The 17,600-nt window shown below is 46.3% G+C and overlaps 1 protein-coding gene across 1 annotated transcript in view; it reads right to left on the reverse strand.

The window, feature by feature from the left end:
* Positions 1-809: 809 nt before the first annotated feature.
* The window catches only part of ppk23 (pickpocket 23), a 27,032-nt gene continuing 10,241 nt past the window's right edge, over positions 810-17,600 (reverse strand). The window contains exons 8-14 of the mRNA XM_065429312.1: positions 17,107-17,176; positions 16,087-16,132; positions 14,185-14,198; positions 6,308-6,380; positions 3,871-4,013; positions 1,979-2,032; positions 810-891 (exon numbers count right to left, since the gene is read on the reverse strand). Of these exons, the coding sequence (XP_065285384.1) occupies positions 810-891; positions 1,979-2,032; positions 3,871-4,013; positions 6,308-6,380; positions 14,185-14,198; positions 16,087-16,132; positions 17,107-17,176 (482 nt within the window). The remainder of the gene's footprint in view (positions 892-1,978; positions 2,033-3,870; positions 4,014-6,307; positions 6,381-14,184; positions 14,199-16,086; positions 16,133-17,106; positions 17,177-17,600) is intronic.

Genomic DNA, 17,600 nt, shown 5'->3' on the forward strand with positions numbered 1-17,600 from the left:
ATACCATGGGGGGAGGGGGGGGGGGACAAGAAAACTCTCTTTTCGGAAAATTATTTTCTCCCTTTGCCCTCCCAATGAAGCAGATATAGACAAATATAGGAGTAAAAAATGGCTTTGGGCCGTAAGTCCTTTCTAGGAAAGAAATTAACAGCAGCAATGTATGCTTTTATTGGCAGCATAATCTATGCTACACAGCCTTCATATATATATATATATATATATATATATATATATATATATATATATATATATATATATATATATATATATATATATATATATATATATTTCGAGCCCGTTATCAACATTTTACTGTCCACGAGTAAACAGCTATAGGAATAATATTGTATATGAGTAGGACGCCTGTGCTGCTGTACAATAATCATTATGTTACGCCAATACAACTTATAGCTGAAATTTGCAATCCATGATGAAGTTAACAGTGTAAAGCATTTCTTAAAGTCAAGCAATTAAGTAAGTAAAGTGTCTGAAGGGTAGCTACATTTAATGTGCTTATTGTTGTTAAACGATATCGCTATACCCTGAAACAATTCTAAGACGCCAGTACTTGACGCAGAACAGAAGCGAGAATAGTTGTTCCTGCCAGTTTAGGAGCACCGCTATGCTGCCTAAAAACACTACTTACAACGAATATCTCCTAAATCGTCGAGAACACGACTCAGGTATGAAACAAAAACGCTATCAACTCCTCATGAAAAGTCGGAGATGGTAGTAGAGTGCAAAGAAAGCTGCTTGAATAAATAAGGCGTTATGCTTATCAATATTTTGTAGCCTTCTGCAATATCTTGTTAGTACCGAGGCTGTAACAAGGTCTTCTCGCTGGTGGCGACATTCCGATTGCTTGCCAGATCACCAGAACGTGAGTTTGTGCTGTGAAAAGACGGAAAAATGCAATCAACCCAGACGCCTTTGCCTTCTGCAGCAGCAGCTGCCAAACTATTTCGCACCAACTGCATCGAGTGCAGATTGCTTGCTGAGCATATGCATACGCGCCCTCTGTCAATCCTAACTTCGTTAGTTGTCCAATCATCATTGTGGAGAAGCCAATATCTCCAATCGGGTGTACGAAGCAGCTTCCCTCGCATGCCTTGCACTGTGAAGTGCGTGACAGCATTTCGACACATATACATCGAGAGTTCTTTCCCTTTTATGGCAAATATTTTCATTCGCTCACGCTATGTTTTATTCTGCGCCAGTTGTAACTGCAGCCGTTGCCTCACGTTGAGTGTACGCTTTGGCTGCGGGCCGTCGAGGGCTCCCAATATGCTACAGCCAGCTACTAAGCGGTAAAAATATGCACAGGCGTCCCTGCACACAGCACTGTGTGACATATTCTGTCTCCTGACCAGCAAGTGAGGACTACGGAACAATTCCTGTGCCTGCCTGCTGTTAAGGATGTTTGGTATCTTCTTTGGCTGTACACTCAGGAATATGTCATAAGGTTCAAGAAGGTTAAAGACACCAGTCTGAAAGCCGACACCGACTACAACAGTTAGGTCAAAGACAGGTTCGCAAATACTTCCGTGAAGTACCGTATCAACCGGAATATAGGTCGACTTCTCTGATTTCATCTTGATCATAGGACGACTCCCAGTCTTCTAAAGACCACTACATAACACCAGGGGCGACCTTAGTTGTTGTTGTTTTTTGTATTACTTATTTTGTAGGGGGGACAGAGGCGGGGTTTTGGCTTATATTCCAATTTATGTGATGTCTTCTTGGTGCGCTGTTCCACGCTTGTGATATTCTTCTCGTGACCTGTGGAAAATTGTGCCAAGCGAAAATACGCAGCTTGTATTGTCTATCGTCTTTTATCCGAATTGGCGCATTTCTCCCCTTCTGCCAGATATATAAAATTAAAGAAAAGCACGCTTCAGATGTTGGCATACGCTCATGGTTGCCCCAAAATGGACTGACGTATCTTAAATTTTATCCATTCGGTAACGTGCCTACTCACCTCCAAGCGGTGTAGCCACCTGTGGCGAAAATCCGCGGCTGTTGTGTATTGGTCCTGAAGAAAGAAAAACAAAGAAGGTCGCGGGAATCAGTGATGAAAGCGCTGAAAGTATTCCCTGAGCTAGTAATGACTGTTATGCCGTTTTATTCCTGCAATTAAAACTTCATTCGAAAAGTTATGCAATTCAAAAAACATTTATAACACACTCGTATCTGCTCCATTCGTAGCCGCGATAGAGCATGAAGCACACGGGGTGTGAGAACGATGGCTCTGGTCATAGCTCTAGAGTCTGTCACTCCGGTAGCACTCACTGCAGGGGCCTTCGGTGATGCAAGCGCGACATGCAAGGTCCCATGGAGTTGTGCCGCGAGCAACACTATACCAGCCCATGGCGCAGTTAAGCGCGACGTGACTCGGTACACTGCTCAGGCACGTGTCGCTTGGTGAGCAGTGTAGGGCGCCGATAAGTTCTGTCGTGTGAGCCCAGCTTTACTGACACTGTCCACCAATGTTGCTATCCGACAAAGGCACTCCATATTCAAAGAAAGGGCATTCTGTGCACGCAACACGCAACGGCACTACAAATGATTAAGTGCGCTCGTGGCATGCGCAGGTCTATTGGATTACATTAAAGACTTCCAGTTGCAGCGCGCGTCAGCACATGTGCACTTGGCGAAAACTTGAAAAAGTGGGTCGCAACATGAATGCAAGTACAGAAGTTATAGCAACTGGTCATTACATGCACTAGACTCCCGAAAATTCCAAGCCGAAGGGTCCGTAAAAAAGTGTTCGGGATATTAGCAGTTCGTTTTAACAGAATTGATCCACAATAACTAAAAACACACTATCTGGGTTAACCCAAATAATAAACGGAATATATTAAATGAAACGGCGTTAAAGTCAATAAGTAGATGCACGTAACGGGAGACATTCATTGGATTCGCATGCTATCTACAAGGCGCTGCTTTATGCACTCTTGTTGAAGCTATCTTAGTAAGTGTTACTTGCCGGCGCTGTGCAAACCTGGGCGCTGACACGAATGCTCACTCAGTCTGCTCAAGAATTCTTGAGAGTCCCTCATAGTGATGAAAAAAAGTGAGCCAAGTATTTTGGGCATTACCAACTGTATAACGTGCGAACAGCAGTGGTACTTGTGGTTCGTGAGCAATGTCCTCCCCACAATTATTACCCCGCAGACGCCCACTGACGACTTCCTTAATTATTTTATGGTATCGGCCCTGCAGGTTTCTATGTCGTCTTTCACGCTGGCAGAATTGTCTATGTCCCTCAAAACAGCATTTGCCTCTCGTGTAGCTATCAGAGTCGCCTCCGCAGCGGAGCAGCAGATGTCAGAGGCAGCTGCAGAAGTTTGACTTGACCAAATTTTCAATTCGTGTAAGAGCTTTTCTTTAATGCATCAGGTCTACAGGAGGCACGCCAAATGTTCCCACATTATTTCTCATATCCTAAAAGTAGGCGTTACTGGGTTCATCTTAACGAGCGTCTACTGTATTTGCGAAGGGATAAATCGAAGCCTGTACTGTTACATAAAATATTTTAGAAAAAAAGTGCAATTGAAGATGTGTTTCATATACGCACGAAGTAACTTGGAAAATATTTGTTTAATTGTGCCTTGAAGAGTTCAGGAGGCGTTGAATGAACTCTTGAATGAAGAGTTCAAGGAGGCTCCATGATTTCAAAGCATTCAGAACGTTATATTAGAAATCCTGAAGACCGGCAATTATTATTACGTTTTGGCTAAGGCGTCGTAAATTATTGAACATGCAGCTCACTCAGACCTTGTTTTGGACATCTTCAAGTAATCTCGCTGCATTTGTTCGTTGTCTAAGCATGACGAACGAACAGTTTATAGCAAACAAAACGCTACTAACATTTCTAGAGACGCCTTCTTTTTCAGAGCTTTCTCAATGAAGAACCTCCTCAGCCATTGCTCGGCATTGGTGATGACAGAGTACAGAGACAGCCCTAGCCACATGCCGATGTATCCTCCCATGTAACCAAACGCTTCGATGACCTGCGAAGCAAAGGGACGCACAGTGAAAAAAGGTTAACCAAGAGACTCTCCTTGCCGCCATAACTAACAGAGTTTCATAAACAAAGTATTATTGACTCGTACAGCGAATAAGCACGCACCGAAAACGTCTAGATTCATACCAGAATACATGTCTGGCGTGTTAATAAGCCAAAGCAGGTTCTGATGCAAGCCGTTTACCAGAAAAAAGAAGACATCATGTTACCAGTTGACAAAGTTAAGCACCAAAGTAACATCACAGTATATTCTTATATCGCAGACGACAAAAAATATAACATAAATAAACGCTACAGATAACTGTTCCACTACTACAACTGCGCAAATATGCTCGCCTATCACTCACTCTCAAGAAAACAAAAAATTGCCGTCTACTTAAGAGTAACACGAATCCTTTCGTGCAACTTGCCGGTGAATGACTATTCCTTGCTTTAGTAAAACTAACTTCACCTTGAGGATTTCCTCGGCGAGAATTTGACAGTTGTTAAAGTTTTAGTCGAAGATCTGTAAACTCGGAGAGGCACAGGCATCTACCAGGAGCTTGACGCGATGACTACATTTCGAAAAAAATACGCAAGTAGAGTGCCGTAGTTCTCCACGCATTAGATTCGTGCTCCACGCAGGACCATGGGGAAGCAAACACACGGCGGTACGTGATAAGCCGTGTAGCAAGGCGTAGTGGCGGATGGGCAATATTCCCTTTCTGAGAATGTGTTCAACGATGCGACATGAGCTAGGGTGCGTGGTAAGACACTCGTTGTGTTACAGCCAATTTTTCTGTCCGTACCTTCGAGCTCCGCGGTTGTGTGAACAATACACGCGTAGGACATCGCGGCAATAAGAGCGAGGAAAAAGGCCGCCGACTTTGTGTAAAATAATATTCAATGCCGCACAGAGTTTGATAGTTCCAATACTATTAGTGGTGATAGCATTTTGTTGCATTATTAACACATTTTCGTAGGTTTCGATTCCAGTCCGCGTCGCAGGTGGTGGAGATAAAATGCAATACGCTGATGTGCTTCGCTTCATTCAGGCGCATGTTGAGGAAACCCCTAGTGGTCAAAATAAATGCGGATTCCTCCCTCCGTCGCCGTCCGTCTCCGTCCATCAGTCCGTCGCCTGTGCGCCGAAAACTCCTTGGCGCAACCTCATGTGCATGGGCAGAAAAAAGAAAAAGAGAGGCGCGCGATTGGTTGCGCCAGTAGTGACGTGTTGCTCTCCGTCGCAGCCGAGCGCGGCACCGCAGTTTCTCTCCGGCTCCGAAATGAATAGGCCGCGCGTCATACCTACTCCTGAAGAGCAGGCAGCCTTCGATCAGCGACGCCGCGAGCAGAACCGGGAATGAGCTCGTCTACACCGTGCCGACGCTGCAGCCCGGGCACAAGAACAGGCTCGTGCAGCCGTGAGCAAGCAGCAACTGCGTACAGAGGATCCGAAAGCCTACCAAGCCGTCGTTTAATGAACCATCGGGATTAGCCTAGTGATAAACAACAGATCCGCATGTTTGGGCTTCGTTGGTTAACCATCTGTACGGAGTGCTTGGGCGGTATCTTTTAAACCTAATTACCTTGACCGATGATTTTTTTTTATTTGCCTTGTTAAGGGGGCCCCGAATGACTAAGTAATTGAGCGTTTTATTTACTTTAGCTTCATTTACCTGCAAAATACCTACCGCAGGAATACTAACTTCAATGGTTCAAATCTGGTGGGCAACTGCTTATGCGAATTGTTATGCCGATAGAATTGCTGCTGTACAGCGGCAACCAAGCACCGGAAGGACACGGCAGCCTGTGGCCAATCACTGACTTCGTTGCATGGTCTGCTGCAGCGGAGAGCGCAGCGCGCCTTTTTTAACTCATCGGTTGCTTAGAAACATTATTCTCTCTTGATCAAGCAACAAACGCGTAGCAGTGTGACCACATCAATACAATTTCTATACATAGTAATCACGCAGCACATGTTCGCAGTGTTATCTGTCACGGACATATAAGACTTTATAAGATCCGGCGTACTCTGCGGGGGTACCCGAACCAGAGCAACGTTGGTTGCAGACATTGTCGCCAAAAAAGCGAGTTAATTCCTGATTTGGCTAAAGCCAGTCAATTCAGGAAACTATTTTCTAATTTCCACTGGTATATCGAGTGCGGATACCTTTTAAACGACTATTAGAACAATTACCGTCAACTTTAGAATTCACCTGCACATGAAAAACTACAATTCGATGTAAGGAAACCAGATAAAAAACTGAGGACGGTGTTATTCTGTCACCAAAATCTTACCGTGAGTTTTGGTTGGTACTCAAAAATTTTCTGAGAGTCGGAGGAGAACTTCACGTAGACTGAAAACGAATTCCTGCAAGACACGTCATAAAAGGATCGTCACATAAATGCAAGTAAAATACAGCGCGCTCGAATTCTATGTAGTAATCTTAAGAAGTTCACATTCGTTAAGAACATTAAGCAGGCTTAGCATGCCATTTGAAGTACGGCCTAGTGTAAAATACCTCGTTAAAATAGACGTTTGGGCGCGTTGGTAAGACATATCTGAAACAGTACAGCGCAGTTTTGACGGGGTCAAGAAGGGAGAAACGACACGGACGAGCGCTGACTTGCAACTTGAAGTCAGCGCTCGTTCGCGTCGTTTCTCCCTGCTTGTCCCCGTGAAAACCGCGCTGTTCTGTTTCAGATAAGTAAAATACCTTCTACGAGTAAAACATGAGCAAACAGCCTTGCATTCATGATACGGCAATTAAATGCCTCCTGGCACAACGTACACTCCCTGCAGTTCTCCCTCTTAAAGGTATCAGAAATAATTCTTCTGTTACATAATAATAATTCCTATTTGATGCATTTATCTCTAAAAACTAAATAGACTCAAGAATAAATATTGTCACCTTGTGAGCCTTGCACGTACACGCATGCAGTCGGCATTTCAGAGCTGCGTTGAAATACCAGTGGCCTCGTAAATGGAGGAGTGGTAAAGAGGTGGTCGCCTAACAGCTAGATAACACTGTCAGTGAAGACACTGGTCAAGGTCGTTGATTGCGGGCAAGTGACTCCTATGTATACCGTATAGTTCAATCAGGCGCCCTTTGCCTTCCTATAAGAGACACTGGCCTGGACCCTCATTCTAGTTAGTTGCTACTGTGTGTGCTTGTGTGTCTTGTGTCCGCGTGCACTATGTATGAACTGGTCATTTGATATGCTACCTCTGTAATGTGGTGTAGCATGATATGGGGGTATGGACAGGCAAACATCTCTAGCATGCACTAAAAAACGTTTTTCTCTCACTTGTCCATGCAGTATGATGTGCCAAGTAATATCGGTAGACACTGTGTATGCTCGCTTCGGGAACGTATGAAGTAACTCTATATTCTTTTCACCCCTCCCCATCGCTGGTCATCAGCGAATTTCGGAGAACCTCTCAGAAGTCCGATCATTAGCATCAACAAAACTTGTTTAAGCTGTAAAAGGCTTGTGTCAAGAACAGCTCATACGGCTTTGCAAAGAAGCAATGTTTTCGTTCATAATCCTAATCCAAACACTAATACAGGGTGTTCTCTTTTTTTTTACAATATAGATATTTTATTAAAAGAAGTAACGAGCGTTACGAAAATGGCGTTTTTGTATACGAGTTCCTAGGCGAGGCGGACATACTTTACTGCTCATGATGTGAGCTTCAGAAGGCTAATTATTAAAATAATCATTAATTAACTTTTTCATTGGTGCCTTGGGGGCAGTTGTCTAAATGGCAAATTTGTAGGACGCGATACAGTCATGTTCCCTCTTTTAAACTTCTTAAAAATGGCACCTAAGTCCAGGTATTCATCATGAAAGTGCGAAGCTCAATCGAGGAAATATGGAGACTGAGCGGGTCCCACTACGCGACATATACGGCAACACCCCGTAAAGAAGTGTGGGGCGAAGTTTGAATGATGGCCTGCCGTGGCAAATCCTGACCCGACACACAGCCCCACACGCTTCCCAGGCAAGGCGTCTCGTATATCTGTAGCTGCCGTGACTGGCCGAGACGTTCGGTTTCCAGCTTTCTCGCGCTTGTCACCATGGGGCGTTTCGCTCTTGCATGATAGCGAGGCCGCCGCTTCTGCGCTCCCGCGGCGCTCTGTTTCAATATTGCCTGGATTTACCGTTTAAATTCGATTATAAACCTGTTGAATTATATAGGTACGACTTTCTAGATAAAAAAAAAATCAGGGTGCATTGAAATGTGACTACCATCAAATTCACCATTTAAGCAACAGCCGTTAAGGCACGAATAAAATAATTAATTCATCTTTCTTAATTATTCTTCTGAAGCTCACGTTATTAGGGACGAAAGATGTCCGCCTTGCTAAGGGACTCGCCTAGAACATTGCCACGTCCACGCTGCGCTTATAGCCTTTTTATAAAAAATCTGTATTGTCTAAAAAAAACTGGCTGTGGCTTAGCTAAGGTTAAGCCCAGGATGCCAAGCATACTAGCCTTTATTTTAACGCGACAGCGTTAAGGAGCTCGTGTCGCAGAAAAGCCGGTGTCGTCGGCGTCGGCTCAGGCGTGCGGCGCTTGCTCAGGCGCACATTTCGTTGTCGCACCGAACGCTGCGTTGCTCGACGCTCACCGCGTCCGATGCGGGGCGCGTAGTCGCTGCGCCGTAGCAAAGCCACCTAGAAACAGCCTCTGTAGCACGCCGCAACCTTCGCTTCTCATTCCAACGAGCAGCTCTGCCTCCAGGAGGCATCTCACCTCGTGAGTGTCTAGCAGAGGCAAGCGCAGCTGCTTATATACCGCCGCGACGCCGCGAGCGACGGCGCGAGTTGTAGCCCCGTTTCTCCTCTGTCGTGACGTCACGGTGTCACGTGGTCAGCCTTGAAGGCAACGCCGCGAGCGACGGCGCGAGTTGGAGCCCCGTTTCTCTTCTGTCGTGACGGCACGGTGTCACGTGGTATTGAAGGCGACACCGCCGCGCCTGAGGAGCTAGGTTGAGCTCTAGTAATATGCTTCGCATAAAAAATGCCTGTGGCTTAGCTAAGGTTAAGCCCAGGATGCGAAGCATACTAGCCTTTATTTTAACGCGACAGCGTTAAGGAGCTCGTGTCGCAGAAAAGCCGGTGTCGTCGGCGTCGGCGTCGGCTCAGGCGTGCGGCGCTTGCTCAGGCGCACATTTCGTTGTCGCGCCGAACGCTGCTTTGCTCGACGCTCGCCGCGTCCGATGCGGGGCGCGTAGTCGCTGCGCCGTAGCAAAGCCACCTAGAAACAGTCTCTGTAGCACGCCGCAACCTTCGCTTCTCATTCCAACGAGCAGCTCTGTCTCCAGGAGGCATCTCACCTCGTCAGTGTCTAGCAGAGGCAAGCGCAGCTGCTTATTTACCGCCGCGACGCCGCGAGCGACGGCGCGAGTTGGAGCCCCGTTTCTCCTCTGTCGTGACGTCACGGTGTCACGTGGTCAGCCTTGAAGACGACGCCGCGAGCGACGGCGCGAGTTGGAGCCCCGTTTCTCCTCTGTCATGTCGTCACGGTGTCACGTGGTACTGAAGGCGACACCGCCGCGCCTGAGGAGCTGGGTTGAGCTCTAGTAATATGCTTCGCATAAAACACCCTGCATGGTTAGACAGTAGGTTGCCAAGTCTCTCATTTCCCGGGCACTTCTTTATTGCTATGAATCTAATTAAGTCAGACAGCTTCTCCGTTTACAAAACTAGAAGTTATTAAATCTCTGTCTCTTCTTGAAACAACTTACAGAGTGGACTTGGGTGGCTCTCTTCCTTTCTCCGTTGCGTGTGTGTGCGTGTATACGTATATTGGTAGTCACATTATTCCCGTAAGGTTAGATCCAACGCGGCTAATGCTGCCATAACAAATTTGTGTTGAGTCTCATTGCGCACTCAATATCCTATTGCCGAGCGAGCTTGTAGCTAAACGCTAGCTCGTCTGCTAAAGCATGCAAAAGGTCCGGAGTCCAATGGCACATGTAGAACTTTCACACTCTTTTCATGAATCAGTTTCCCATTATTGTCATTTGTGAGCCAAACCTGTCATCTCCCATCAGACTGTCTTTATTTTTTTCCATTGCTAAAATACAATGACGGGGGCTAAGATAAAAGCTGCAATGAGGCAGCTTGAGGTGCCCTTAGCCCCCATGTCCTGGTGTGAGTGAATTATGTCCTCCACCCACGGACGACGCAGCAATATTATTGTTTTTATACGCCGTGAATTGACGCATGTTCATCACCCCTAGTCAACTGAGAACGAAAACCAGAACGCGTACTTGAGTGTGAAGAAGAGCAAGGTCTCTCTCACAATTCTAGGAGCCTACTCATCACCATCAAGTCGTCTGCGAGCGCTTACGGGAAATTTTGACGACTCGCCCGCCGTGGCTGATCACTGGAGATTTCAATGCCCACCGCTATATCTGGGGGAGTTCCAAGATTAATTCTAGGGGCAGAAGATTGGCGTCCATTGCCTCTGAACGAGAACTTTCTCTATTGAATGATGGAAGTCCTACCTATCTGCGAGGAACAGCGTATAGTAGCTTTCTCGACCTTAGCTTTTGTTTGTCGTTCCTTTAGCTGAAGGGTTCAATGCTTCTCGGTCTTGGATACGCGGGGAAGTGACCATATCGTAACTTATCTCAGGATTGATGGGCTGACTAGCTCCAAATCCTCCGGAGCCGTCCAATGCATCGACTGGCCCGAATTTAGATCGATCCTGGAAGACTGCTGTCGAGACGACATACCATCGAGCCTAGGGGACGCAATAAAAGGTGCCTTGCAGGCTGCCACACAGGCGATATTGAGAAGCTCCGAAGGCACCAAATTCGACATCGACTAAGAGAAACTTCGGGCAGTTCGACGCCATGTGGAACGAATATATAGGCACACAAAGTCCATTCATGATTTGAGATTGGCCAGACGCACACAGAAGAAAACACAACGCAGTATGAATAAGCTGGCTTCACAACGATGGATGTCTTTCTGCGAGTCTCTGAATCTCCGAAAGCCTTTGTCTCTTATATGGAGAACTGTTTGTGGCCTCCGCGCAACCGCTGGACAGCGCCACCCCTTTAATTCCGTGGCTATCTACCTACAATGCAAAGAGATTGAAGTCGCATAATCTTTCTGTAGGAGGATTGCCGACGAAGCAAGGTCCACTACAACGCAGACTCCCGACCACTCACCATTCTCACGTGATCCTTGTATGGAGTGCCCTTTTTCTCTGGACAAACTAGAGGCTGTGCTTACTTTATGCAGGCGTTTCTCAGCGCCAGGGCCACAGCGCTCTGTGTAACCTTGGTGAAAGAGCTCGAAAGGCACTCCTGCTCCTGTACGACTCGTGGCAGACTGGCACGGTTCCCCAGGAATGGATGTCAAGTCGCCTGGTTCCGCTTCTCAATGGCAAGTCACCATCGGACATTGCGTCATACAGTTCGATCGCGTTTGCAAGTTGTGTAGGAAAAGTAATGGAATGGATGCTTCTTATGTGTCTGAAGTGGTACTTAGAAAAACCATGATATTTATCCAGACACGTTGACAGGATTCAGGAGCGGCCATTCCTCTATAGACAACGTTGTCGACTTGGTAACGTACGTCGCAGAAGGCCTGTAAACGCTTATCTGCTGCCTTGTTTATAGACGTTAAAAGGGCTTACGATAATGTTACCCATGAATCCATCCTTAATGCGTTCGAAGCAATAGGAGTTGGTGGCAAGATATATCTTTGGGTTGTAGCTACCTAAAGATGCGATCATTCTAGGTGTTCACCCGGGGTGGCCCGACACCCCAATATTACAGTGGTCGCGGGGACACTCATGGCGGAGTACTAAGCCCAATGTTTCTTCATCTAGCCCTTACTGGACTAAACGAGGATGTGTCAAGCACCATTCGACTCTCTATCTACGCCGGCGACATGTGTATCTGGACGTCAATGGCTGCAAATATTGTCAGTGCTCAAGATTATTCAGTCACGATGCGCATCACAGACGAAAAACTACCTGCACATGTCAGGCGCATTGCCCGGATCCCTTGCCTGCACCTAGTCGCAATCACCTTGAAAGGACCCCGCACGTCGTTTAGCTCAGCTTCCAGTTCATATCGTGCCTCGCTTACGTCAGGGCCCACACCTGTGGCCAGGCCGGTGTCTCCTCCATGGTGTTTGTGCCATCCTAAAGTACACCTCAGAATTACAGCACTTCCGAAAAAGTGAGACCTACCACCGTCTGCACTAAAACAATTGAGCTTACTCCTGTTATACGAGAGATACAGTAGCCACGTACACATCTATACTGACGGATCGACTATATCGACCAGCTCTGGAGGTGCTCTGTTTATACTGACGAGAGGAATAACACTGCGATTCAAGACGTCACATGTTCGGACGTCTATGGCGGCAGAACTCACCGCTCTGCATATGAGCATAAGTTTATAGACTCAAAGAGTTCTGGTACATTGGCCGTGTTTTCCGACTCGAGACCGGCTTTACACAGCATGCAGCAAGTTCTCCGAAGGGAAGCTCACGAACAGCTAGCATACGAAATTGTCAAACTTCACCACGATGTAAAAGAGAAAGGCCACGAAATTATTTTCCAGTGCCTACCTGGCCATTGCGGAATCAGTGGACATTACCAAGCAGACAATGCTGCCCGAGAGTAACATCAAGAACAACAGAGCGTTCGCATTCCTCTTTCAAGAACAGACGCTGCAAGACAGCTTCGTCACCCGGCGCACGAGCTCTCTTAAGCAGATTGGAACACCCCAAATATAAGGCGCATCAGGTTGCACGAACTGAACCCTTCGCTTTAACTGCGACCTCCACCCGGGCTTCAACGACGCGAGGCATCGCTTCTATACCGGTTGTGGTTGAGTGTGATCTTCACGAAAGCGTACACTACTTTGATTGGAAGGACCAACAGTGCTGCATGAGACGTCTGCGGCGTAGAAGAGGACATCGAACATTTATTGCGCCATTGTCATCGATTTCAGTCGGAAAGCCAAACATTATCTTTCGCATTGCGACGACTGGAGGAACGGCCGTTGTGTGTGCAGGTGCCACTTGAAAACCGTCCCCATGTCTCGTCGGACCACAAAGCTATGAAGGCGCTTTTGTCTTCCTTGAGGGCGACTGGCCTATGTGAACGCCTTTGACTCGCTCAGGCCCTCCGCGTGAGTGCGCGAGCTCACCGTGGCTTTCCTCCCCTCCCCCTCTCTTTCTTATCTTTCTATTCCCTCTTTCCTGTCCCACAGAATGGGGTAGCCAACCAGACGCATTTCTAGTTAACATCGCTATCTTCGCTCTTTATTTCCTCCTCCTCCTCCTGAATGAGGGGTCATCTTACCTAGGAAGGTTGACCATCCTATTGAAAACAACGCTACGTATAACACACGTGGTCTCGCTAACTGTCAGGTCTCACTTCGCGGAGTCTCAATTTTAGTGTACAGTCACGTTCAACATCAGCTGCAACATCGGTCCTCGTGGTTGAAGTGTCCCCAAAACTACACTACGGCGCCGACATGCAAAAAATTGCGAAGCTAAACACAGTTCTAATTAGTGTTATTTATTAAATCAACGTTTCTTTTTTTTAATGTTAGAGCGCCCGTTCAGTCTTGAATTCCCGGTTCACTATAGACGCAATATAGGCTGACGCGTTAGGCCCACAGAGTCACGTGCTTGAACACGCACAGGATTCGCAGAGACAGCGTTAGCATACGGTCACGCTGTTACAGCGCGGCGCAAACAGACAAGAACTATCTCGTGGGCTGTTCCCCGGCAAGAAGGCTGGTTGGCATCAGGATAGACTTGAGAAAGAAACTGTTCGCATCCAAGTCCTCGATATCGAGGCACTGCAATTTTGCAGTACGACATCAAAGATCCTATCTGCACGACTAACTGGCGCTCTTGATGCTGAGAACCTACGCAATTTTGTAAGCTGATCATTCGCCTGGCTGGATCTCATGTAAAGGATGAAGAAATCACGCTCCGAGACCAGCTTTAGCGACTCGACGTCTGTCTCAACCAGCTTCGGTATACAAAGAAGGCATAAGTGCATCACGTCGAGCGAAGCGGCTGACAAAAATAAGTAAGAGAAATAGAAGTGGTTGGACTTGAAGTGCACATTAGAATAAATAAAGTGAAAGAAATCTGGTACTCCGAACGGTGTATACGTACCTTTCTTTCTCTTTCTGAAAGAAACAGACACACAAAGGTCTTTAGCCGCCGGGCACAAGCCTTACCTATATTCTATTGTGTTTTCTCTGTAACTCCCGAAACAAAGACTTATTATTACAGAAACCCTTCGTTCTACAAAGTATAGCACAGCAGTCGAGGCTACGTGACAACTCTTCTAACGTCAGCCATTTCGGGTGTGTAAGCTAAGCAGTATAGTCGACGGCTAATGCGTGCAGGTCAGGTTAAGTTGCAGTTACTGCGCACTCGTTAATTGGCAGAATACACGCCACCACACACCACGGGACTTCATATTAGCAGCTTCGGCGTGCAGTTGGAAAATGTTCGTTGCTCGTTATTCAGAAAAAAGATTCGCCAGAACAGCAAGGACGCTGACAGCTAAGGTATAAGCAGCGCATGCAGAAGTTACGAAAAGCTTCCTGCGCCTTGCATGCGCCTCGTTTGTGCCTTCACTGCAGGTCCTTGCCTACTTTTTTTTCTTTATTATTATTAAACATATTTAAGGAGAGGTTTGTGCCTATGTGTGGCGACGGCTACTCTTACTTCCTGCATGATGCAACTTCGTAGCGCGTAAACAAAGGAGGAGACATAAGGGTGAAACAACAGCGTTGTTTACCTATGTCTCGTCCTTTGTTTCCGTGCTACGAAGTTGCATTATGGAATGCTAACTAACCCGATCTCTGATACAGATTTTTTCTGCACTATATCTTTAAAGAAACACAGGCATGCACACGGTATTGTGATTACAGTTCGTGACACTAAAAGTAGCGCATGAGTCTCTACATAGACGCCTAGATGGCAATCGGCTATATTCCGTGCAATTCGTTGGCTGGGTTCTTGATTATGGGGATAGGCTCAGCACAGCGCCTGAGACAGCGACCTATTGAACAATACTATGCTGCTGAATAAGCACGCCGAACGGAAAACACTTCTAAATGTGGTATACAGTCACATCAGTCTTGCAAAGATGGGCTGTCAGTGAATTCTTTATATAGGGCACGTACAAGCAGAGTAACACATCGCGAACAAGCAGTTATGCTGACTCGCACGCGAGGAGAGCAGCATGCTACACTCAGATCAGTTGCCAACGCATCAGTTGAATCTGTCGAACAAAGATTATTCTACAATTTCTCGTGTTAACTTCCATTACATACGCCGGGAGAGTAATTAGTTGTGTCTGGACCAACTGCAGAAGGACAATTGTTTAATTGACGCGAAAGGATCATGAGGCCCATTGAGCGAGAAAGCCGGCGCCTGTCGTCTTCATGAGCGAAAAACGGCATATAAATTCCCATTGGCTGCAGGCGACGCCACATCGCGAGCGGGTGAAAGGGAACACCTGTTGACGCAATAGAGCACCAGGTGATGTGTGAGAGGAAAGGGCATCGCCGCGACGCCACGTCACCCTGGCTCTCACTCTCGGAGGCCTGTGTTATTCGCGGGTTCTTTGTCCGGGCAAGCTCGCGCCTGCGTTCTAACGGCGCGTCGGGAAGGTAAAATCAAAATGCGCCAAGCAAATGCTATTTAAGAGACGTTGATCAAGCACCTCTACGCGCTCGCTTGCCCGCGAGGAGTTCATAACTCGAAGGACCGCTCAGCGGCGTTTCATTGGACGTTAATGTTTTCGTATTCACAACTCATAAGAAGTGTATAGGTGTCCTCGGATTTTTTGTTTCGCGACTTCGCGGCTCTTTCCACCAATTCGAAACTAAAATTCGTTCATTGTTCGTAAGTTCTCCGATAACACAAAGTAAAAGGGTCATCTTATTCTGCAACAGCTGCACCTTTTAATGAACACAAAGAACACGAACACGGATACGAACTCTGTGGTTTAGTTTAAAAAATTAGGCCTGTTAAATTGCACAACATGTCCTTCAGACTTACCCGGTCTTCTCCCAGGCTTGTAAGACGCACATCGTACGACGTCTCTCTGAAAGACATGACGGATTCAATTTAATTCAAAATGCCTAAATTGGGTGGTGAGAAAGTTACAGTGATAGCATTTTCAGTCTTTGTTTGCGACATGAATAAACTAGCTGGAGATCAAATTGTGCTTCAAGGGAAGCCACACTAGAGCATTATCAACAAACTTATTCAAAAAAGCACTTTATTAAACACTATATACACTTCCTTTGCGGGCGTGAATGTCGTGCAAAAATTAACTTCCTCTTATTTTTAAGTGTAGTTGTACCTAAATTGTAATCGTAACCTAAATGCATTTGCCAATAATGTCAACTCTATGGTTTCATCTTGATTTAGAGTTCATATAGTCTATTACGGCATATATTTCTTCGTGCCAGCGGGTTTACCAAAAAAGCACTAGTTCCTGCATCGTATCCAGTATTCAGTTTGTCCGCTTCCAAGTATACACACAGTGTCCTTCAACTGCGGTAGCACTGAAGAACACGCATTAGAAATACGCTGCTTGTGCGCTAATTACGGCAAACAGCATGAGTGAATGGCAGTTAATGTCAATGAGTGAATATCAAGCGTCGTCATAGGCATGCAAAATAACAGAAGGCAAAAGAATTTAGTGAATCTGTAGAATAAAGTTTCCATCATACCATGAGAATAGCGCGTAGAACGCATAATTACAATTATACATACGTCATTAAAAATCTAGAGCAGCCACCAAGAAATCCCTGGGCCGGTGCATCTTCTACTTCGCCAAGTGGACATTTTCACCAGAAGAAGTACTTCACAAAGGTGTTGCGAATGCAAAAAAAAAAAATGTGTGCTGCAGTGTCCAAGGCAAGTGCGTAGTATTCGCGCACGTGCGTACGCCTGAACGAAATATTGAGCGTATTTTGCTGTTGTGGGCGGTGACCTCCATGCCGTAACCTCCACGCTAATACGTTCTATCATCTCCCTTTTTCTATGGTAAATAATCGAACGTTCGCTTACTCGCATGGCGCTCCACACTTCTTCATGCATTTCGTTAGAGTCTCGTTCGTGATCTGTTTGTCGCAGATGGCTGGAACAGAATAAGCGCAACATAAAAAATAAACACTCTGTAGCAGACCTTCAGTGGTGAAACCGGATTGAACAATGAATTCCGTTACAGCGGCATTCCTTATTCAACCACTGTTGACCGCTTCAAGTCTCCACCTTCCTAGCAAACCTTGTTTCCCAAGGAACGTGGAAATCTATATCGGAGGAAGCGTTACTGCACTCTGTTAGCTATTGCAGGCATCACCTCGGCGTCACGTCACCTCGGCGTTCTTGTTAAGCTTGGCAGATAGGTCTCATTTCTAGTATTGCAAATAATGTTGGTGTGTTAGTAAGCACGTAAAAAATAAATACGGGCAGCACTTCCATATCAATACCGCAACCAGCTTCCCGTGACATCACAGATATGGGCAGCGTCTGGCTCTTCTTTTTTTTTAACAGAGCACATA

This window comes from Dermacentor albipictus, chromosome 4, assembly GCF_038994185.2.
Source record: "Dermacentor albipictus isolate Rhodes 1998 colony chromosome 4, USDA_Dalb.pri_finalv2, whole genome shotgun sequence".
Classification (NCBI taxonomy): domain Eukaryota; kingdom Metazoa; phylum Arthropoda; class Arachnida; order Ixodida; family Ixodidae; genus Dermacentor; species Dermacentor albipictus.